The sequence below is a fragment of the Sus scrofa genome, chromosome 14 (assembly GCF_054392235.1).
Source record: "Sus scrofa isolate SSC_HxYL_T2T_F1_AM1 chromosome 14, Sscrofa_HxYL_maternal_Yorkshire_Landrace_v2.0, whole genome shotgun sequence".
Classification (NCBI taxonomy): domain Eukaryota; kingdom Metazoa; phylum Chordata; class Mammalia; order Artiodactyla; family Suidae; genus Sus; species Sus scrofa.
The window spans coordinates 22704313-22729017 of NC_139396.1; the positions used below are offsets into that span (position 1 = coordinate 22704313).

General features: G+C 38.9%; 1 protein-coding gene across 22 annotated transcripts in view; it reads right to left on the reverse strand.

Moving 5' to 3' along the window:
- AUH (AU RNA binding methylglutaconyl-CoA hydratase) overlaps nucleotides 1–13195 on the reverse strand; it is a 147854-nt gene extending 134659 nt beyond the window's left edge. For 18 of the 22 annotated variants that reach the window (XR_014826398.1, XR_014826402.1, XR_014826394.1 and 15 more), the window contains exon 1: nucleotides 12900–13195. Coding sequence is in view for 4 of the 22 variants with exons in the window: in XM_084994539.1 (XP_084850665.1) it covers nucleotides 12900–13158 (259 nt within the window). In the remaining 18 variants the exon portion in view is untranslated. Of the gene's footprint in view, nucleotides 1–12643 lie in introns of all 22 variants that reach the window. The other 4 variants (XR_014826405.1, XR_014826404.1, XM_084994542.1 and 1 more) reach the window with 1 other exon arrangement.
- Between the last annotated feature and the right edge of the window lie 11510 nt (nucleotides 13196–24705).

Below are 24705 nucleotides of genomic sequence, written 5' to 3' on the forward strand. Positions count from 1 at the left end.
CTTAATCAAGAAAGTTCAACTATACAGTGACAACTATAAAACATCACTGAAAGAAATTAAGAAAGTAAATAGAAATATATCAACTGGTTTTTGACAAAGATACCATGACCATTTAATGGTACAAAAGTTTTCAACAAATAGTGGTGAGATAGTCAGATATTCATTCACAAAAGAATGGAACTGAGCCCTTTCCTCACACCATATACAAAAATTGTCTCAAAATGGATCTAAGATATAACTGAAAGAACTAGAACTCTTAACACTTTTAAAAGGAAACATAGAAACCTTCATGACCCCGATTAGGCAACAGTGTCCTGAATATAACAACAAAAGCGCAATCAACAAAAGAAAAACAGATAACACATACTACATCAAAATTACCGAGGAAGTGAAAAAACAACCCGTAGAACAGAAAATATTATCAAATCATACATCTGAAACAGGGTTAATATCCAGATTATACGAAAAGTTCTTACTACTCACAGCAAAAGGACAACCAAACTGAAAAACAGGCAACGGATCTGAACAGAAATTTCTCCAAAGAAATACAAATAATATGAGGCTCAACACCATTTGTTATTAGAGAAATGCAAATCAAAACCACAAGGAGGTATCACTTCATGCCCAGTCAGATGGTTTTAATTTTTTAAAAAGAAATAAGCATTGAAGAGGATGTGGAGAAAGAATGCTCATACGTTGCTGACGAAAATGTAAAATGGTGGAGCCCCTGTGCAAAACAGTTATAGGCAAACCCATAAAGACAGAAAGGAGATTAGTCGGTTTTGGAAACTGGGGGAAGATGGGGAACAGGAGGAACTGCTTCTATAGGTTTGTTTTGAAGGTAATGAAAGTGGTCTGGACTTAGACAGTGGATGGTTGTATAACACGGGGAATAACCTAAAAACCACTGAACAGTACACTTTTAAAAGTTATCATGGTCAACTTTGTATTATGTGAATTTTATCTTGATTCACAAAAAAAATTAAAAAAAAGCTACTAGGGATATCAAACAAGAGGCTACCGGAGAGATCCAGATAAGAGACAACAGCACACAGGCTTCAGGCTATGGGTGGAGAGGGAAAGTAGACTGCTCCTAGAGATATACTGAAGGTAGTACCCACAGAACTATTATCAATAATATTACAAGCCCTGTTTATATTCAATCTGTAGATAAAGCACTAAAAATTGAGAACAAAATGTAACTATCAAAAACTCTGATGATATAAAGTTACAAATATCAGAAATCGGATGATTAGAAGATGAAAGAAAGAGCAAATATTTTATGACCACATGTAAAAATGCCTAGATATTGTTCAAAAAAATAACTTATAAGTAACACAAATCAGAGAGTGAATAAAGTTATCATTCACAGCAAGGACTCAAAATAGAAGTTTAACAGCAAAGACTCAAAATAGAAGTTTAAAGTCTTTACTTTGACAAAAGGATCTGAAAGTAAAGAGGTGGCACTGTTCCACAGTGCTTTTCAAAAAAGATTTACCATGAGCATATTTCCTTTAAAGAATTTTGTAGACCTCAATAATTTAACTTATTATCATTAACAAATCACATGTAATACACAAAGCACTGAAATCCACCGATGGAATACTTAAAATAAACCACATATATAATTCAGATTCCTTAAGATACTACAAAAGTAGTGAGAACCTATCCTTAAAATACTACAATAGTGAGAACCTACACTTAAAATATACTGAACTATTTCAGAACTCCTTCACATGAACACAAGGAGATATGTACAACGACCACATCAATTTTTAAAATACCCAAATTTTAGAAACAACTTGGAAAATAATTAACAGACGATTATAATGCCAAAAACCCAAAATAATCAAATAAGAAACTACTGCAATCAAAAGAGCATTAATTATGTAAAAGACATGAAATTAATATATCCAGAAACAAAAGCCTTCAGCTAAAAAGAGAGAGAGAGGAGAGGAGAAAGGAAGGAAGAGAGAAGGAAGAAAAACTACCTGGACAATACACTGAGAGAAAATATCTCATTTTTATGAATATCCAGAAAGGAAAGCAGGGAGGATGACTTGGGGTACACTTAACATAAACATGCAAATCCTACTGGCAAGCACTTTTAAAAGTCTCTTTAAAATAACCAAAAAAAGTAGAATTGAACAAGTGGAAACACAAATCGTGCTTTCAGGTAGAAAAAAAAAACAAAAAAACAGTATCATAAATATTTCCCTACTTTTAAATCCAACACAATGCCAATAAAAACACCAACGGGTCTTTTTCTGAAACCAGACATGAAGATTCTAAAACTCAAGTGGAAAAATAACTATACAGAAAAAGCCAAGAAAACAAAGAAAAAGGAAGAGCAAAGGTGGAAGAGGGAGGACCTAGCCTTACCATACATTAAAACATAACACAGCTTTAATCATAAAATAATAGAGAAGTGCAATATCTACATGGATCATAAAGCAGAACAAAAAGTCCAGATGGAATTTTTGCTTATGATAAAAATGGTACTTCAAATCAGTGGGGTAATGGGGTTGGAACAACTAGATACCCATCTGGAAAAAGATAAAAGACCCGTATCTCACATTGCCATGATAATTCCTTTATTTTTACACTGGTGGTTTCAAAATGGTGATTTTCTTCTATCATTCCTACCATTCTTTTATAAAAAGGTTTTCTTCCCTACCCCACTATTTTGAATAATCACTATGGCTTTGTGGATTCCTTATTCAGCATGCTATAATCCATTATCACTGTACTTTTTTTTTTTTGGACTTTTGCCTTTTTAGGGCCACACCAGCAGCAATATGGAGGTTTCCAGGCTAGGGGTTGAATCCAAATTGAGCTCTAGCTGCTGGACCACACCACAGCCACAGCAACACAGGATCCATGCTGCTTCTGCAACCTACGCCACAGCCACCAGCAATGCCAGATCCTTACCCACTGAGTGAGGCCAGGGATCAAACCCACATCCTCATGTACACTAGCCGGGTTCATTAACGACTGAGCCACCACGGGAACTCCCATCACTGTACTCTTTAATGTTCAAATTATCCTACATATGGCCAGTGAGAGAACACTTCCTTGCTTTTTGACCCACAAAGATATTCCAGGCACACCTTAAACTGTCCCTGCTCCAGACCTACAATCAGACATTTCTCCAAAAAGCCCTGGCTTCTTTCAGTGGGAGAATAGTTTAGAAACCAAAATCTGGACATAAGATATATTCACTGCTACTGTGGTATGTATTATTGCTTTTAGACTGTCTCAGCAATCAGAATAAGAAATAAATGTAAACATATGCAATCACAATATACTCTTGGTTTTTGGATTTATTAGAAATCGTAAGTTTGTCCTGTTACCTCTAATTCAAATCCAACATAAGGGGTTTCTTCCTCACCTTCCCCCATTACATATCTGTACTTTCTTCTACCACAACACAAAAAGTCTGCTTACCAAGAACATTTTTCATTTGTCTATCCCACAATAAAAAGAAAATATATTCAGAATTATTAAGCCTAATTACAGCTAACAATGGACTACTAAATTTCAAGATTCTTTTAACTCATAACTAATTGACCTAAATGATAACAATTTATTCAAAACGATAATGCCAACAATGTACAGGCATTATTGTTTTGTATAAATGGTGACTCTAGCTTACAAAAAAAGGGAAATGAACGACAGCAATGTTATAAGGAATGGCAGGAAAGAAATGGAATACACATTTATACATTTACCACCATGAAGTGGTATAATGTTATTAAAAAATGAATGTGGGAGTTCCTGTTGTGGCTCAGTGGTAACCAATCTGACTAGTATCCATGAGGACCCAGGTGTGATCCCTGGCCTTGCTCAGTGGATTAAGGACCCAGCATTGCCATGAGCTGTGGTATAGGTCACAGAGGTGGCTCTGATCCTGCACTGCTGTGGCTGTGATATAAGCCGGCGGCTATAGCTCCAATTAGACCCCACCCTCCATATGCCACAGGTGTGGCCCTAAAAAGAAAAAGGAAAAAAAAAGTGAACATAGATTACTTGCAAATATATATTGCAAATACCAGGGCAACCAATAAAAATAAAATCTCTTAAGAAGTATAAATGGCATGCTAAGAGAAGTAAGAAAATTGGCAGAAAAAAATGGAAGACAAAAATGAAAAACAAAAAACAAGGGCAATGAATAGAAAACAGTTATGAATATAATACATAGTAATCCAACTACTTTAGTAATCACTGTTAAGTATGAATCATCTAAAATACATTAATTAAAAGACAGATACTATCAGAGCTGATTAAAAATAAGAACAAACTATATATTGTTGAAGAAATTCACTTTAAATAGAAAAACACATTTAAAGTTTGTTTGGAAGCACAAAAGACCCAGAATAGCCAAAGACATCCTGAAAAAGAAAAATGGAACTAGAGGAAACAGGCTCCCGGACTTCAGACTATACTACAAAGCAACAGTCATCAAAACTGCATGGTACTGGCACAAAGACAGAAATATAGATCAGTGGAACAGGATAGAAAGCCCAGAATTCAACCCAAGCACCTACAACCAACTCATCTATGACAAAGGAGGCAAGAATAGACAATGGAGAAAGGACAGCTTGTTCAATAAGTGGTGCTGGGAAAACTGGACAGCCACATGGAAAAGAACGAAATTAGAACACACCCTAACACCATACACAAAGATAAACTCCAGATGGATGAAAGACCTAGATATAAGACCAGACACTATAAAACTCTTGTAGAGGAAAACAGGCCAAACACTCTCTGACATAAACGACAGCAACATCTTCTCAGATCCACCTCTTAAGAGTATTGACAATAAAAAGAAAAATAAACAAATGGGACCTAATCAAACTTAAGTTTCTGCACAGCAAAGGAAACCCTAAACAACACAAAAAGACAACTCACAGAATGGGAGAACATCTTTGCAAGTGAATCAACTGACAAGGGATTCATCTCCAAAATTTATAAACACCTTCTGCAGCTCCATACCAAAAAAACAAACAACCCCATCCAAAAATGGGCAGAAGACCTAAACAGACAGTTCTCCAAAGAAGACATACGGATGGCCAAAAAACACATGAAAAGATGTTCAGCGTCACTCATGATTAGAGAAATGCAAATCAAAACCACAATGAAGTACCACCTTCCACCAGCCAGAATGGCCATCATCCAAAAGTCTACAAACAATAAGTGCTAGAGAGGGTGTGGAGAAAAAGGAACCCTATTACACTGCTGGTGGGATTGTAAATGGGTGCAACCACTCTGGAAAACAGTATGGCGATTCCTCAGAAAACTAAACATAGAACTATCATTTGATCCAGCAACCCCACTCCTGGGCATCTATCCAGAGAAAACCACGGCTCGCAAAGACACATGTACTCTGATGTTCATTGCAGCACTATTTGCAATAGCCAAGACATGGAGACAACCTAAATGTCCATCGACAGAGGAGTGGATCCAGAAGATGTGGTACATAAACACAATGGAATATTACTCAGCCATTAAAATGAACGAAATACCAGCATTTTTAGCAACACGGATGGACCTAGAAACTATCATGCTAAGTGAAGTCAGCCATACAATGAGACACCAACATCAAATGCTTTCACTGACATGTGGAATCTGAAAAAAGGACAGACGGAACTTCTTTGCAGAACAGATGCTGACTCACAGACATTGAAAAACTTATGGTCTCCAGAGGAGACAGTTTGGGGGGTGGGGGGATGTGCTTGGGTTGTGGGATGGAAATCCTGTGAATGATCATTATACAACTACAGATGGGATAAATTCATTTGAGTAATAAAAAAAATTTTTTAAGGTGAAAAAATAAATAAATATAGAAATACAAACTGAATAAAAATAATGAGATGGAGAAATATAAACCATGCTAATACTAATAAAGAAGACCTGGAGTAGTTATATTAATTTCAGAGAAACATCACAAAACAAGGAATAGTTCAGGGATAGAAAGGGGACATTACATAATGCCGGAAGGGTCATTTCTCCAACAAAACATGATGACTAACAGTAAAGCATCCAATTGCATGATTTAAAAACTGACAGAATTATAAGGAGAAATAAATAAATCTATCATACATGCAGATTTCAACTCACCTCCATCAGTAATAGATCCAGCAGATAGAAAATCAATTAAGGGTACAGCTGAACTGAACACCAAAAATCAACTAAATCTAACTGAATGCTAGATCTAATTGAATACAGAGTACTACATCCAACAACAGCAGAACACACATTCTTCCCAAGCTCATATGGATATTCACCAAGACAGACCACGTTCTGGGCCAAAAATACACCGCAACAAATTTAAAATAGAAATCATACTCAAGTATGCTCCTAGACTACAGGTGGAAATAAACTGAGAAGTCAGTAACAGAAAGACAGCTGGAAAATCTCAAAATACCTAGAGATTAAATAAGCTACTTCTAAGTAACATTAGGTAATAAAAGAAATCTAAAGGAAATTGAAAATACAGCTTATCAAATTTGTTTTTGATGCAGCAAAAGCAGTGCTTAGGGGAAATTTACAACACTGAATGCACATATTAAGAACCATATTAAGAACTGATGATCTAAGCTTCTAACTTAAGAAACCCAGAAAACAACTAACAAATAGAATCTAAAATAAGCGGGGGAAAAGGTAAAAATCAGCAGAAATCAATCAAATTGAAAAACAGGAAATCAGTAGAGAAAAAACAAATGAAAAGTTGGCTCTTTAAAGAGATCAGTAAGTCGATAAGCCTCTAGGCAAGCTAACTATGAAAAAAAGAGAGAGAATACAAATTACTACTATCAGAAATGAAAGAGAATACAAATCACTAACAGCAGAAAAGCATCACTACTGAACCCCACTGATACCATAAACATAATAAGGAACATTATAAACAATTATATGCCAACAAATTTGCTGACTTAAATGAAATGGACCAATTCCTTGAAAGCCACAATCTACCAGAGTAAGAAACAGATAAACTGAATAGGCTTGTATCTATTTAAAAAACTGAATCAGTAATTAATAAACTTTTAAGATAGAAAGCATCAGATGGAGATGGTTTCACTGGTGAATGCTACCAAAACATTTAAAAAATGATGTTTCGCCACAATCTCTTCCAGAAAACAGAAGCAGAAGCACTTCTTAGTTCATTCTATGAAACCAGCATTACCCTTCTACCAAAAACGAAGACATCACAAGAATGGAAAACTAAAGATCACTCTCTCTCATAAACACAAATGCAAAAATCCTCAAAAAAATACTAACAAATTAAATCCAGCAATGTATAAAAATAATTACACCCCACAATCAAGCAGGATTTATTCCAGGTGTGCAAGACTGGTTCGATATCTGAAAATCGATTAATGTAATTCATCACATCGATAGACTAAACAAGAAAATTCCTACAATCATCCCAATAGATGCAAAAAAAAAAAAAGAATTTGACAAAATTCAACCAGATAAAAACTCTTAAACTATGACTAGACGGAGGCTTCTTCAACCTGACAAAGGACATCTACAAAAGACCCAAGGTTAACATCATATTTAGGATGCGAAAACTGAATTCTTTCCCCTCAGATCAGGAAAAAGACTCGGATGTCTTATTTTTATTCTACACTGTAATGGAGGCTCCAGTGAGATTAGGCAAGAGAAAAAAATAAAAGGCAGCCAGATTGGAAAAGAGTAAGTAAAATTCCTTCTATGTGAAAAGTACATGGATCCTTTATATAGGAACTATTAAGAAACCCACTAAACGAACTTTGAAAATAAATAAGCAAGTTCCACAAAGCTACACGATTCAAGATCAACATACACAAACAACTGTATTACTATATGCTAGCAATGAAAAATCTGAAAACATAACTAAGAAAACAATTCTATTTACAACAGCATCCAAAAAGAATGAAATAGGAATAAATTTAATAACAGTAGTGCAAGACTTGTACACTGAAAACTATAAAACACTGCTGAATGAAAGCATATTCCATGTTCATGGAATGGAAACTTTAACACTGTTACAAAGGCAATAATAGTCCACAAAAGGATCCACCTATTCAACGCAATTCCTATCAAAATCCCAGATGACTTGACTATCTTGAGAAAATTGAGAATTCTTCAGAAATTCTAGTATAAATTCTTCAGAAATGGTACTGGCATAAAGATAGACATGTGAATAAATGAAATAGAACTGAAAGTCTAGAAATAAACTCTGTGTTTACGGTCAATTAATTTTCAACAAGGGTGCCAACACAATTCCTCGGGGAAAGAACAGCTTTTCCAACAGTGCTAGGACACTGGATAGCCAAAGCAAAAGAATGAAGCTAACGTGTTACTTCACAGCATATACCAAAGCTAACTCACAATCAGTCACAAATTGGAAGAGCTAAAACCTTAAAACTGTTGAACAAAAACAGTTACAGGAGTTCCCGTCGTGGCTCAGTGGTTAACGAACCCGACTAGCACCCATGAGGACTTGGGTTTCAATCCCTGGCCTCGCTCAGTGGGTTGAGGATCTGGAGTTGCCAGGAGCTGTGGTATAGGTCGCAGCCATGGCTCGGATCTGGCGTTGCTGTGGCGGTGGTGTAGGCCCGCCGCCGATTAGACACCTAACCTGGGAACCTCCATATGCCACAGGTGCGGCCCTTAAAAGACAAATAACAAAAAATAAAATAAAAATAAATTAAGAAAGAAAACAGTTATAAATCTTTGTGACCTTGGGTTAGGCAACAGTTCCTTAGATATGATCCAAAAGCTCAGCAACAAAAGAAAGAAAGAAATTGGACTACATCATAATTAAAAACAGAGGCTCGTTGAAATTAAGAGTGAAAAAACTCACAGAATGGGAGAAAATATATGCAAATCCTGATTAGGAACTTATATCCAGAGTATATATAGCACTCTTACAATTCAACAACAAAAAAACAAAACAACCCAAATAAAATGGATGTGAAAGACATTTCTCTAAAGAAGATATACACACGGCCAATAAGCACATGAAAAGATCCAACCATTAGGGAAATCCAAATCAAAGCCACCATGAGATATCGCTTCACATACACCAGACGGCTATAATCAAAAATCCAAGCAGGTACTGGTCATGATGTGAAAAAATTTAGAGCCTTTATACTTTGCTGGTGGGAATATAAAATGCTGTAGCCACTTTGGAAAATCTCTGTAGTTACTCAAAAATGTTAACCATAGAATTATAATTACCATAGGACCCAGGAAGTCCACTCCTAAGTGGAAATAAAAAAGTATATCCATAAAAATGTACATGACGTGAAGGTTCTCAGCAGCACTGTTTATGAGATTCAGAACGTGGAAATAACCTAAATGTACATCAATGATGAGCAGAAAAAAAAAAAAAAAAATCCAAACAATGGGAGTTCCCGTTCTGGTTCAGCAGGTTAAGGACCCAACGTTGTCTCTGTGAGATGAGGGTCCTTCCCTGGCCTTGCTAAGTGGGTCCAGTGTTGCCACAAGCTGAGGCATAGATCATAGATACGGCTCAGATCTGGTGTTGCTGTGGCTGCCTAGGCCACAGCTGCATCTCCGATTTGACCCCTGGTCCAGGACTTTCCAAACGCTTCAAGTGCAGCCCTAAAAAGAAAAAAAAGAAAGGAGTATCATTCAGCCATAAAGAGAAATGAAGTCCTGATACACACCACACATAATAGAAACTGGGAAACACAATGCTAAGTGAAAGAAGCCATAAATAACTACATATGATCACTTTATGTGAAATGTCCAAAGTAGAAAAATCTGAGAAAGTAAATAATAAATGGGTCTTATGGGGGGGGGGGGAGTATGAGATTGGGAAGTCACTGCTAAAGAACACAGAGTTTCATTCTGGATTGATAAAAATGTTCTAAAATTGGACTGTGGTGATGGTGGCACAATTCTGTAAATATACTTAAAACAGTTGTACATTTTTAGTTTTATATGTGAATCTCAATAAAGATTTTTAAGATGTTCCCATGATGGCTCAGCAGTAACGAATCTGATTAGTCCATGAGGACACAGGTTCAATGCCTGGCCTTGCTCAGTGGGTTGAGGATCTGGCATTGCCATGAGCTGTGGTATAGGTCAAAGACACAGCTCAGATCTGGCGTTGCTGTGGCTGTGGCGTAAGCCGTGGCCTATGGCTCTAATTCGACCCCTAGCCTGCAGAACTTTCGTATGCTACAAGTACGGCCCCAAAAAGACCAAAAAAAAAAAAAAAAAAATTCACATGCCATAAAATATGTGAAGATAGATATTTTTTAAACATGAGAAAAATATGAATCAATCTGTTTTAAAAAAAAAAAAGGCAAGTAGAAGGAAGACAACCTAGCTGACCTCTGCAACAGCCCACTTGAGAGATGATACAGGCTTGGACAAGGGTGGTTCTGGTAAAGAGGAACATGGAGAAAAGTGGAAAGACTACGAAGACATTTGGGAAGAGCTGATGATGACGTAGATGTGAAGGATGAGGAATGAGCAGGTATCAAGAATAACCTGCATGAGGCATTTGCTTGTTTGCTCTATTTCTACCAAAAGTTGGAACAGAGTTCACAGAAATGATCTTTAAAATGGGTCACAATTCTTGCCAGACTGGGAGAAGGCAAAGACACATAAAGAAGGAGAAAAAGGTAAAGCTTAGGCACAGCAGAAGGGAGACAGGTGGTCTGCAAAGGCCTGCAGCTGTGAGGGCTTGAAGGCATTAGAAATCACTAGTTTTTAACTGAAAAGAGATGTGATTCTTGGCCTTGAAAAAATAACTCCTGCCCCAGTGCAAAGAACAAACCCAGAAGGAGAATGATCGAAGACCAGTTGACCTATAAAGGAGGCCACTGCAGAAAACCAGGAGAGACCTTTGTAAACCATGACCAGGACTGCTGCTGAGGTGGGACAATGCAAGAAATAACAACTAAAGAAAGCTAGCAGTGTAACTGTGCTTCCGCAACAAATTACAAGTAAGAACTCAGAAAACACACAGGGCTGATGCATTCTGCACCCACCCATATCCATCAGCGTAAAGAAGCCTACAGGGCAGAGAGCAGGACAGTTCTCATATTTCCTGCAGGCTGCTAAGAGCACCAAATTTTGGACTCACCTCTAATGAGAGGCAAAAGCTCCTTCCCCGGCAGTAGCCTCAACCTCTTGTTTTCTTTGCACTGCTTACTGCTGACTTGGCAGTAAAGTAAAGCATATATAATGTCAGACAAAACTGAGTTATCACCTTGCCAATCCTGAAAGGAAACTGGAGGCCAATTTTCTTAAGAAACCATATTTCCTAATAGCTGACTTTTACATTTTAAGTAGTTGAAAACATCCTGAATTTATTGTCTTATATTCTGATTTCTTCTCTTTAAGCCATCTGAATTCTAACTGAAGGACCTTCCAGAGATTTTATGAAAATTTACTTTCAATTTGCACTCCTTTAAGTCATAAGGACAAAAAAATACAGTATATGGTGCACATTACAAGCTGTACCCGCAATGCCTTTGTAGCTAAGGTACTGCTGGTACAACGAATGTAAACAAAATTCAAGCAAGACTAAGCTTACCCCAAAGATGGTAGCATTCACGGCTCTAATCACTCCAGGGCCAATCTACTTTCCAGCTGCATGTCTCAATATTCTACCAATCATGCCATAATAATACAGCCACGCTTGCTTTAAGCCATTTCCCCCAAAACACTACACATTTTCACAAGCCATGCCTTTGACCATGCTCTTGTCTCTGTCTGGAATAATAAATAAACACATGAAATAACTCATTATACTCCAGAGCACCCACTATGAGCTAGATACCTAGTGGGCAATTTATATTAACACTCTTATCTAAACTTCACAGCAGCCATACAAAGTTGGTATTATTTCTCCTATTTTACACATAAGATAGTGGAAGCAGAGCAAGTTTGCCTAGGAACCCTCATTAACGTCAAATTCCACTGCAAGAAATCCTAATGACTCCCCATGGACTCCACCAATCTCCCCAAATACAGCTGGGCGTATTACTGCCCTTTGCTCTCAACAAGGCTTTAAATTAGCATAGCCTTTTAACCACCAGCATCTTCCTCGCTAAACTGGTAGCTGCTTAAAGACAGCAAACATGACTTAACTCCTTTTGCACTTTCGCTTAACAGATTATAGGTGCTCAATAACTGCGTGTTAGAATTAAATAACTGCTCTTCTGGTAAACTGCTATTTCCACCTTTCATGATCCATTTAGCTTTTCCCAACGAGGCAAGCCAAAGATAGTGAGCTTCTACAGTAATTCCACCGAAAGGCACACACCCACAATCTTACTCCCACCGCATTGTATTGCTAATGAGTCTGTCTCCTCCCACTGAAGGTAGCTCAAGGGCAAGATCAATACGACTACAATTGTGTTCCCTTAGCAAGTCGCTTGGAAGAACATGACAAGGCTCAAAACTGTTTAACTAAAGTGAAACAGACCACAAAACTAACCAGATAAAATGGACAAAGGGAAAAACTGCTCCAGATGAACAGCTTTAAATTTAAATATGTTCAGCATAATAAAGTGCACTCTCACTGCAGCTTCTAAAACTATCCCTCTGATATCTGAGTTGACAGAAAGCCATTACAGAGCAAGAACAAAATCTGGAAGCAAATATCACACACCCGGTTTATTGACCTTGGCTCGTCTAGAGTTGAGGGCGTAAACTGCGTTTCTGTCTTCGGCGCTGAGTAGGGCCGCTTTTACAGGTTAGCTGCTCCGTAGGACACCTTTAAGCGTGGAGAGCACTAAATAGCTGCAATGCTTCGATGGGGGAGGGGAAGGCCCCCCAGGCCTCTCGGCGGACAAGGACGTCAGCCCGGACACTCGACCTTGCGACCCCTTCCTAGGACCGGCGTCAGCCCGCGTCGCGCCCCTCACCTCGGTTCTCCTCCTCCAGATATCGCACCCGCAGCTCGTCCTCCGTCTTCGCCTCAGAGCTGTAGCCCCTTCGCCAGGCCGCACCCCCGGCCGCGGGCGTCCAGCCCCGAGCCCAGATGGCCGGCCCTACCGGCAGGCCGGTCCAGGAGCCAGGGAGCCTCCACCCGGGGCCGATCCCCGCACAGTAAGCAGCCACCAAGCGGGCGCGGCCTGCCCGCAGGGTACCTAAGGCCCCAGGTACCCCCGCTGCCGCCGCCATGTTCTCTGTTTACGGCGTGGGCCTGCGGTCGCTGCACGCCGCAGGGCACGCCCAGGCCCCGCCCCCGCGTCGCCCCTCCCTGGCCCCGCCCCCGAGGGCTCGCCCCGCCCAACACCGAGGACCTCGTTCCAGATCCTCCTTGCACAGGCCTCCCTTGCCTGACACAGAGTGTAATGCTTTGTCCAGCAAAGGCAGGGTGAAGTAATTCTCCAAGACTGCGCAATGTTTTAGGGTAGAACACATTCTATAAGAACGCCCCGAAGAGAGTCGCCTCCCTACATTCCCTGGGCTATGCCCTCGGGTCATGTGTTCCCTGCAAAAGTGAACTAAGGTTTGGCTGACAGGATGGCAGCTCTGCGAGGGGATCCTGTTTATAACCGGTGTACTCGGTAAGTGTACTTACTCATGCATATAAGAGCCGTGAATTATCAGTTAAAGGTGCCTGTAAACATATGTGATCCTCACCATACGGAGTTCAGGAATGGCTGGAAAACAGTCAAAGAACACAGGGGTCCTTAGCCCGCCATCTCAGGCAGGTGGCACGGCCTTTCCTGAACAGTTTTAAAACTGTGAAGGGAGTTCCCGTCGTGGCGCAGTGGTTAACGAAGCCGACTGGGAACCATGAGGTTGCGGGTTCGGTCCCTGCCCTTGCTCAGTGGGTTGACGATCCGGCGTTGCCGTGAGCTGTGGTGTAGGTTGCAGACGCGGCTCGGATCCCGCGTTGCTGTGGCTCTGGCGTAGGCCGGTGGCTACAGCTCCGATTCGACCCCTGGCCTGGGAACCTCCATGTGCCGCGGGAGCGGCCCAAGAAATAGCAACAATAACAACAACAACAACAACAACAAAAGAGACAAAAAGGCAAAAAAAAAACAAAAAAACTGTGAAGGTCATCAAAAGTAAGTCTGAGAAACTGTCACAACCAAGAGAAACCTAAATGGCAGCTAAATGTAATGTGCGATCATGGCTTGGATCCTGCAACAGAAAGTGGAACTTAGGCAAAAATGAAGGGAATCCAAATATAGACTTTAGTTCATAACATGTCATTACAGGTTCATAGATTGTAGCAAAGGTACCATATTAATGTAGGAGAGGCTAGGGGTGAGGTTCTACTGGAACCCTGTACTGTGTTCTCACATCTTCTGTAAGTCTAAAAACGGTTATAAGAAATGTTTAGTTATTAGTGCAAAATAAATGATAGATGCCCCAGTTCACGTGGACCCTAATTCAAATCCAGTGAGTCTGTGCTGCCCTGGACTGAGCTGGAAGCCTGCCCTGGACAACTAGTTATTGACACTTCTGGAAGACCTCCAAGCCTCTCACCCAGCCTTCTCCTCCAAGCCACCTGTTTGCCTTCCTCTGCCCCTCATATCCTTTGATGTTCCCTTCCCAGACCCAGGGAAAGCTTGAATGGTGCCTTCCCCACGAGGCCCTAAATCTCTGCTATGAGCACACCTAGAATGAGAATTGGCCATGAAATTCTACAATTTGAAGGCCAACTCCATCGCTCTTTACCTTTCTTAGGCTTCCAAGTTATAGTGTCTCCCTTTTACCTCTCAGACAGAAGAAAAGAGTTCCTGCTTTGTCAGAGCGTCACTGGAAAGCTGTCATTCTAGCCCCCCTTCCTCTTCAGGTCTTGGGGGTTCCTGTTCCTTATACATTTTTTCCAGTCAGTAGGAATTTTATTCTGTCCTCTACAACAGTAAAGGAGTCTAAAAAGAGTTTATTAGCCAGCTGGGGCTGCTGTAGCAGATACCACAGACTGGTCTGAAAATTCAAGATCAAGGTATAAACAGGTTTAGTCTCTTCCTGAGGCCTCTCTCCTTGGCTTGCAGACAGCCACCTTCTAGCTATGTCCTTGTACAGCCTCTCCCCTGTGTGTGTGCATCTTTGATGTCTTTGCCTCTTCTTCTAAGGACACCAGTCCTATTGAATTAGGGCCCTACCTGTGTGATGTTATTAATATTAATTACCTCTTTAAAGGGCAGATATATCCAGATACAGTTTCATTAGAAGTTAGGGTGTCAACATATACATTTGAGGAGACACAACTGAGGCTGGGACAGAGACTCTTCTTCCTCAGTTCCCTGTAACCAGCTCTGCCAACCTGCATGCCCCAACCCCAGGTCCACATCAGCCTCCCTGTGGGATTATAGTGCTGTGGGGAATTGATATGAAGAATATTTTAAGCTGAAGATATTTGAGATTCAAAGACGCTTTCTCAGAGCTTCCTTTCACTGACTAAGCAGGAGAAATGAGACTGTCATAAATCCCCTCTTTGAGGTGGGTTTACTCCCATGGGAGAGAGACCAAGATAAACCTACCATAAATCCCTTCTTCGGAAAGTTTCCCATCCATGAAGAAGAAAGAAAGACAATGAACCTCTGCTGAAACAAACATTACCACAAACTTCCTTCTCTTCAGTTTGTTCTGCTTAAAACACACTTGTCTTTCCTAATGAAACCTTTTTGTTCTTCTCATAGAAGTCCCCTCCCTTTCCCCTTCTAAGTTAGGTCTACAGGCTCGAGCTTTAACCATTTAGGGAGCTAGCTCCTTCTTTTGTCAGCTCTTGTATGCAGACACAGAGAAATAGACCTGTATTCTCCTACTGATCTGTCTTTTGCCAGTTTAATTTGCAGGCCCCGGTCAGTAAAGTTAAGAGGATAGGGGGCAAATGTTTCCTCTCACGGAATACCAACATATCTCCTCTTTCATCCTCAAAGCAAGCACATAGGAAGACACTGACCCTCTCAGAGGAGGAATCTGGCTTCTAAACCAATTTGCCAAAGGTCAAAAAAAAAAAAGAGTAAGCTGCAGAGTCCCGTGCAAATCAGCGCAGGTAATTTTGTTATAATTTCCCACCTCTCTACTCCAGTTCTCTTCCTCCCCCAGGATACCTAGTTATTCTCATCAAGGTCTTTGTCATATTGAGGCGGTGGTGCTGAGAATGGAGGCACCAATAGCTAAACATGTTTCAAAGAACAGACATTAGCGAAGCCGTGGTCATTAGTGCTTTCAACAACTTCAGAGAAAAACAACAGATGACAGGGCAGTTCACCAATCCTTTTGATTAGTGACTATCTAGATTATTATCCTTATTATTATTATTGTCATTTTAGGGCCACACCCATGGCATATGGAAGTTCCCAGGCTAGGGGTTGAATTGGAGCTGTAGCCACCGGTCTATGCCAGGGCCACAGCAACGTGGGATCCAAGCTATGTCTGTGACCTACACCACAGCTCACAGCAACGCCAGATCCTTAACCCACTGAGGGAGGACAGGGATCGAACCCATGTCCTCATGGATACTAGTTGGGTTCGTTAACCACTGAACCACGATGGGAACTACTAGACATTTAAAAAGAAAAAAAACTAAAGCAACAAAATTGATTCTACTTCTCAAGATTTTGTGGTGGTCTTTTTGTACTGTTGTATCAGGGTTATAATTGTTTCTTTATGGAGAGAGAGGCTGAAGGCAAATGATATTCAGAGCACTGTGTAGTGACTCCGGGTCTCCCAAGATTTGGGACGTATGGGGGTAGTAGCCATCAAGCTTTTCAGAAGCCAAGACTCCAGTATTTTATAACTTTTGAAGCATTCATAGCTTCTCATCTGCGATATGGAGATAAGAAGATCCCACCTTCAGGTTGTAAAGCATAAGTGAAATAACTTACATAAAGGATCTGAATCATAGGTGATCAAAGTGCCTTTTTACTTCCCCCATAAAGATGCTGGTTACATGGTCAATATATAGATAAGGGGTCGGGGCTACTTCAATATCTTTAAGGAGGACAAAAAGGCTACTTTGCTCCCCTGTCTCTTCTCTCATACTTGTCATTATGCCATAACTATTCCTTAGATTTAAGGGACTGGATATTAGACTCTGATACACTGAGTTTAAATCCTGTTTTGTGTTTTTTTGTAACACTTAACCGTAAACATGTAACTGTGTGTCTTTGGGCAGAAGGGCAGACCCACTTCTCCACATCTCAGTTTTACTGATTAGGAGATGTTAACATTACAACATCTGCCTTATAAAGTTCTTGTGGCAGGGGGACTAAATGGGATGGCACCCATGAGGTGCTTAGCACTGAGCATGGTCCTTCTTTAATTACTCAATAAATATTAGTTCTTATGCTAGAGTTAAGGATTCAACATTGTCACTGCAGTGGCACAGGTGCGATCCCTGGCCTGGGGAACTTCCACATGCCTTGGGCACAACCAAAAAAAAAAAAAAATTAGTTATTCCACACCATGGGGCCCATGAATTAAATGATGTTATTTCAAGCTAAAGGACTTTTCTGAGTCTCATTTAAATAAACTGAAAACGGGAGTTCCCGTCGTGGCGCAGTGGTTAACGAATCCGACTAGGAACCATGAGGTTGCGAGTTCGGTCCCTGGCCTTGCTCAGTGGGTTAAAGGATCTGGCGTTGCCGTGAGCTGTGGTGTAGGTTGCAGACGCAGCTCGGATCCCACGTTGCTGTGGCTCTGGTGTAGGCCGGTGGCTGCAGCTCCGATTCAACCCCTAGCCTGGGAATCTCCATAAGCCGCGGGAGCGGCCCAAGAAATAGCAACAATAACAACAACAACAACAAAAAGACAAAAGACAAAATAAATAAATAAATAAATAAACTGAAAACCACCATTTCAAGCAAGCAAGCATGGACAAATTTCCTATTTCAAGATATTTCAAGTTAAAAATTTTTTTAGTTTTAATATCATAGATTTTGGTAACTATAAGTACATCTGAAAAATTCTATGGTCAGTATATTCTTCTGAAAGTCATTTAATAATGTGATCTTTCATAATTTTCCAAATTGCTCAACAACTTCGGCTAAAGCTGTTGCTAGAAAATGCAGCAACTAACCATCTCAGCATTATATATGCAAGCATATCACAGGGATCCAGTATCCACATTCAAGAGCTCCAAGCAGATCAGAACACCGTTTATGTCATTAATATTAAGAATGGTTTTCTATGCTCGATATTAGGTCAGCTTGCAAAACTGATGGACAATTCATACCTTCTGTCAATAGTTCTCAGCCCTAGTTGAGTGTAAGAATTACCTAGGAAGCTTTTTTTAAAAAGCATAAGACACAAATCATCTCTCTCTAGGTAGAAATTCTAATTTTGTCCCTTGGGAAGTCTGGTATCTGGTACCATTTTTAATTGAGACTTTTTTTTTTTTTTTTTTTGGCCACTTCTGGAAAACTCATTTTCTGATCTGTAGTTTATGAAACCACCTGTGGGTGATAATACCAAATAGCTCTAATTAGTTATTGGTATTTTATCAGAATGGAGATGAGTGGAAGCCCCAATTTGGGTATATTTAGCCAATAATGATCCGGAAAGAAGAAATTTATAATGAACAACAATATTGATAAATGTCCAAGGCCTTTGATTTCTTTCAGAAAGTATGCGTTATAGTTGCCACCAAATTACAGGTATTTTCTATCTAAAGATAAACACCAACTTTTGAACAATTTTGCCTCAACCACTATATGTGAGAATACAAGTACATTCTTTTCAACCTGAAAAGTAAACAATTATTGAAACATATTGATGACATTTTATCACTACACAATTAATTGGGTTACTCTTGTTGGTCTTGCCAATTTTGTTTTAACTGTGGACCTAGATTAGGGAAAGGAAATATCAAAAGTGAGTTGTCAAATATTTAGTCACACCAGGATATGAACATATGTCATATTTATTTAAAGGCAGCCGGAAAAGCAAGGTTTAAATTAAGCAGAGTAATAAGTACATTTAACTTCTTAGAAATGAGAGATCTTTGTTTTAAATGATTCAAGAAGTGTAGTGCAAAGCTACCAGTAGAGAAGACCCTCACAGAAGGTTGACTTTTTGGGAGATAAGAGTTAGCTGTGGAGTCATCTCCTTCACAGAAGACCAAGAACAAAATTGTTTCCTTTTTCTTTTAAAGGGTTAACTGTATATTCAGTGGTCAGAATAATTTTTATCGGAACTATTTGCTCTGCTTTTTATTAGCCATTAGTATTTTAAGTTTAAAACATTTTATATGCATTTTGTTTACATACAAATATATATGTGCAGTTAGACAAAAATTTATTTTATTTTATTTTTTGCTTTTTTTAGGGCCATACCCATGGCATATGGAGGTTCCGAGGCTAGGGGTCTAATCAGAGCTACAGCTGCCAGCCTACACCACAGCTACAGCAATGCCAGATCTGAGCCACGTCTTCAACCTACACCACAGCTCATGGTAATGCTGGATCCTTATCCCACTGAGCAAGACCAGGGATTGAACTTGCAACCTCATGGTTCTTAGTCGGATTCATTTCTGCTGTGCCATGATGGGAACTCCCTAGACAAAATTTTTAAATTTTAATCTCAGTTTTAAAAATAAACTAACCTTGTAAATATAGTGTGAAAGGCAATATGTCACACACAAATTTACCTTCTTAATTGGAGATTTGCAAAAAGCAAATATGCATTATAGAATAATTAATCACTTTTATAACCCACATACATGTATGCATTTTAATCATCAAAAATTTTGAGTGACAATGTTATAACTTAATTGAATATTAGATATCTTTTTTTTTTTTAGGGCTGCACCCACAGCATATGGAGGTTCCCAGGCTAGAGGTCTAATTGGAGCTACAGCTGTTGGCCTATGCCACAGTCACAGCAATGCCAGATCTGAGTCATGTGTGCAACCTACACCACAGCTCACAGGAACACCATCTCCTTAACTCATTGAATGAGGCCAGAAATCAAACCTGCAACACTTCTGAAGTGCCACAACAGGAACTCCCTAAATATTAGACATCTTAAAGTCAGTTAAAGATTTCAAAAATTGGGAGGGTTCCCAAGATGGCAGAGTAGAAAGACTCTGAGCTCACCATCACTCATGGGCACAACAAAATTACAACTATTTACAGCATCTTTCAATGAGAAAATTGCAACCTACCAGAAAAAATTATCTACAACTAAAGTTATAAAGAAAGACCCACCACCAGACAGGGAGGAGGGTCAGAGGATAAAAAGAAATTAAGAACATTTCCGAGATCACTGGGACAACATCAAGTGTACTAACATTCTCATTATAGAGATCCAAAAAGGAGAAGAGAGGAAAGAGCAAAGAACATATTTGAATACATAATAGCTGAAATTTTTCCAAAACTGGGAAAGGAAACAAACCTACAGGTCCATGAAGCATAGAGTCCCAAACAGGATGAACCTGAAGAGGACCACACCAAGACACACTGTAGTGAAAATGGCAAAAATTAAAGATAAAAAGAATATTAAAAGCACTAATGGAAAGCAACAAATTATATACTAAGGCTATCAGCTGAGTTTTCAGCAGAAACTCCAAAGGCCAGAGGGAGTGGCATGATATATTTTAAACATTAAAAGGGAAAAACCTAAAACCAAGACTACTCTACCCAACAAGGCTCTCATTCACCTTTGATGGAAGTGTCAAAAGTTTTACAAACAAGCAGAAACTAAAAGATTTCAGTACCACCAAACCAGCTTTCAAGAAATATTGAAAGGACTCCCCTGCGCAAAAAAGAAAAACCACAGAAACGTGAAGGTTAGGAAAGGAAAAAGCTCATCAATAAAAGCATATATACAGTAATGGTAATAAATCAACCACATACAAAGCTAATAGGCAGGTTAAATGACAAAAGTAGTAAAATCATCTATATCTACAACAAGCTGTTAAGGGATACACAAAACAAATAGATGTAAAATATGATGTCAAAAACAGTAATCATGAGGAAAGGAGAGTATTTATTAATCCAGCGTTGTTAAAAATTAAGGTTGTTTGAAATTAAGGTATTAGCAACTGAAAGTAATTGGTATATGTAAAACTTGATATACATAAAAACACAAATATGTGGATGCTAAGCAATATACTACTAAACAACCAATGGGTCACTGAAGAAATCAGAAAAGAAAAAAATAGCTGGCGACAGATAAAAATTAAAGCACAATGATCCAAAATCTGTGGGATGCAGCAAAAGCAATTCTAAGTGGGTCATTTACAGTAATATAAGCTTACCTCGGAAAAGAAAAAAAAAACTCTAGCAACCTAACTTTACATGTAAGTGAACTAGAAAAAGAACAAACAAAATCTAAAGTTAGTAGAAGGAAAAAATTATAGAGACCAGAGCAGAAATAAATGAAATAGAGACTAAAAAAAGCAATAAAAAAGTTCAGTGATGTAGAGCTGACTCTTTGAAAAGATAAACAAAATTGGTAAACCTTTAGCAGACTCACCATAAAAAGAAAAGAGAAGTGGAATCAATAAAATCAGAAATTAAAAGAAGTTACAGCCAATACCACAGAAATACAAAGAATCATAAGAGATTATTAAAAACAAGTATATGTCCATAAAATGGAAAGTTTAGAAGAAGTGGATAAAATTCTAATAATGTACCATCTCCCAAGACTGAACCAAGATAAAATAGAAAACATTAACAAACCAATTACCAGTAATGAAATTGTATCAGACATGTAAAAAAAATTCCCAGCAAACAAAAGTCCAAGACCAGATAGCACAGGTAACCTACTCAATATTTTGTAATATTCTATCAAAATACCAATGTTATTTTTTACAAAACTAGAACAAATAATTCTAAAATTTATATGGAACCACAAAAGACTCCAATTTGACAAAGCATTCTTGAGTAAAAAGAACAATGTTGGAGGCATCATGCTCTCTGATTTCAGACTATACTATAAAACTATAGTAATCCAAACAGCATGAAACTGGCATAAAAATAGACACAAAGCTCAATGGAGCAGAATAGGGAGCCCAGAAATTAACCCATCTATTAATTAATTAATCTTGGGTCAATTAATCTTGACAAAGGAGGCAAGAATATACAATGGAGAAAAGACATTCTTCAATAATTGGTGCTGGGAAAACTGGACAGCTAAATGTAAATGAATGAAATTAGAATAATTTTCTCACACCAAATACAAAAATAAACTCAAAATGGATTAAAGACCTGTATATATAAGATCTGAAACCATAAAACTCCTAGACGGAAACATAGGCAGAATGCTTTTCTTTGACACAAACTGTAGTGTGTATGTGTGTGTGTGTGTGTGTGTGTGTGTGTGTGTGTGTGTGTGTGTGTGTGTATTTGGATTTGTCTCCTAAGGCAAAAGAAACAAAAGCAAAAATAAACAATTGGGACCTAATTAAACTTAAAACCTTTTGCAGGAGTTCCCATCGTGGCGCAGTGGTTAACGAATCCGACTAGGAACCATGAGGTTGCGGGTTCGATCCCTGCCCTTGCTCAGTGGGTTAACGATCCAGCGTTGCCGTGAGCTGTGGTGTAGGTTGCAGACACGGCTCGGATCCCGCGTTGCTGTGGCTCTGGCGTAGGCCGGTGGCTACAGCTCCGATTCAACCCCTAGCCTGGGAACCTCCATATGCCACGGGAGCGGCCCAAGAAATAGCAACAATAACAACAACAACAACAACAACAACAAAAAAGACAAAAAAAAAAAAAAAAAAAAAAACCTTTTGCAAAGCAAAGGAAACTGTTTATAAAGTGAAAAGATAACCTGGAGTTCTGGCTCAGTGGTTAACAAATCTGACTTGGAACCATGAGGGTGTGGGTTCGATCCCTGGCCTTGCTCAGTGGGTTAAGGATCCGGCATTGCCGTGAGCTGTGGTGTAGTCTGCAGACACAGCTCAGATCCCACCTTGCTCTGGCTCTGGCATAGGCTGGCAGCTACAGCTCCAATTGGACCCCTAGCCCGGGAACCTCCATATGACATGGGAGCAGCCCTAGAAAACGCAAAGACAAAAAAAAAAAAAAAAAAAAAAAAGGAAAGGTAACCTAATAAATTAGAGAAAATATTTGCAAATGATATGATTGATAAAGAGTTATTATCCAAAGTATATTAACAGCTCATACAACTCAATATCAGAAAAAACAAACCCAATTTAAAAATGGGCAGAAGACCTGCATGGACATTTCTCTAAAGAAGATATACATATGGCCAATAGGCATATGAAAAGATGTTCAGCATTGCTAATCTCAGAGAAATGCAAATCAAAACCACAGTGAGATACCACTTCACACCTGTCAGAATGGCTGCCATCAAAAAACCCACAAGTAACAATGTTAGCGAGAATGTGGGGGAAATTCCCTTGTACACAATTGGTGGGAATGTAAACTGGTACAACCACTTTGGAAAACAGTATAGAGTTTCCTCAAAAAAAAAAACCCTAAAAGTAGAACTACTATATGATCTAGCAATTCCACTGGATTAGTACATAACTGAAAAAAATGAAAATAGTAATTCAAAATGACACATGAACCCCAGTGTTCATAGCAACATTATTTACAATAGCAAAAGCATCCTTAGTGTCCATCAACAGATGAACGGATAAAGAAGGTGTGGTATGTGTATACACATACACCTACATACATACACAATGGAATACTACTCAGCCATAAAAAAAAAAATGAAATTTTGCCATTTGCAACAACAAGAATGGACCTGAAGGGTACTATGCTTAGTAAAATAAGTCAGGCAAAGAAAGACAAATTCCATATGTTATCACTTATATGTGATATCAGAAAAAAAATAAGGAACATCTGGCTCACAGATATAGAGAACAAACCTGTGGTTACCAGCAGTGAGAGGGAAGAGGGCAAAGGCAAGGTAGAGGTAAGGGCTCAAGAAGTACAAACGTCTACATATAAAATAAATCAGTTATAAGGATATGTCATACAGCATAGAGAATATAGTCAGTATTATATAATAACTCCATGTATAACATATAAATGGAGTATAATCTATACAATTTTGCATCACTATGTTGTACACCTGAAACTAATATGATATTGTAAATCAACAATATTTCAATTTTAAAAAGATCTTAAAAATTATATTTACAGTGTAACATAATCATTGTTGATTTTATTTTTTAAATTTTATTATTTATTTAATTTTTTCAATTTTTATTTTTTGTCATTTCTAGGGCCATTTCTAGGGCCACTCCTGCAGCATATGGAGGTTCCCAGGCTAGGGGTTGAATCAGAGCTGCAGCCGCCAGCCTACACCAGAGCCACAGCAACTTAGGATCCAAGCCTTGTCTATAACCTATACCACAGTTCATGGCAACGCCGGATCCTTAACCCACTGAGCAAGGCCAGGGATCGAACCTGCAACCCCATGATTCCTAGTCAGATTCGTTAACCACTGAGCCACGACAGGAACTCCTTATTTATTTATTTTAAATCAAAGGAATGACATTTTAAAAATCCTGTACAGATAGTGTGTTAAAGTGCAGGCCTGAGATCACTCTGAAAGGCGTTGTGCTGTGTGAAAGTAGCCTGGTCAAGAGGTTAATATGATGTGATGCCATGTATAGGACATTCTAGAAAAGACAAAAACTATAGTGATGAATTGACTTGGAGTAGAATTTTTTTTTTTTCATTCCGCTAATTCATTATGTTTCTTAAGATCTGATTAAATTTTTTATTCATTAATTTTGATCTGCTATAAGTTCCTCATTTTTGTGATGAGTGATGGACC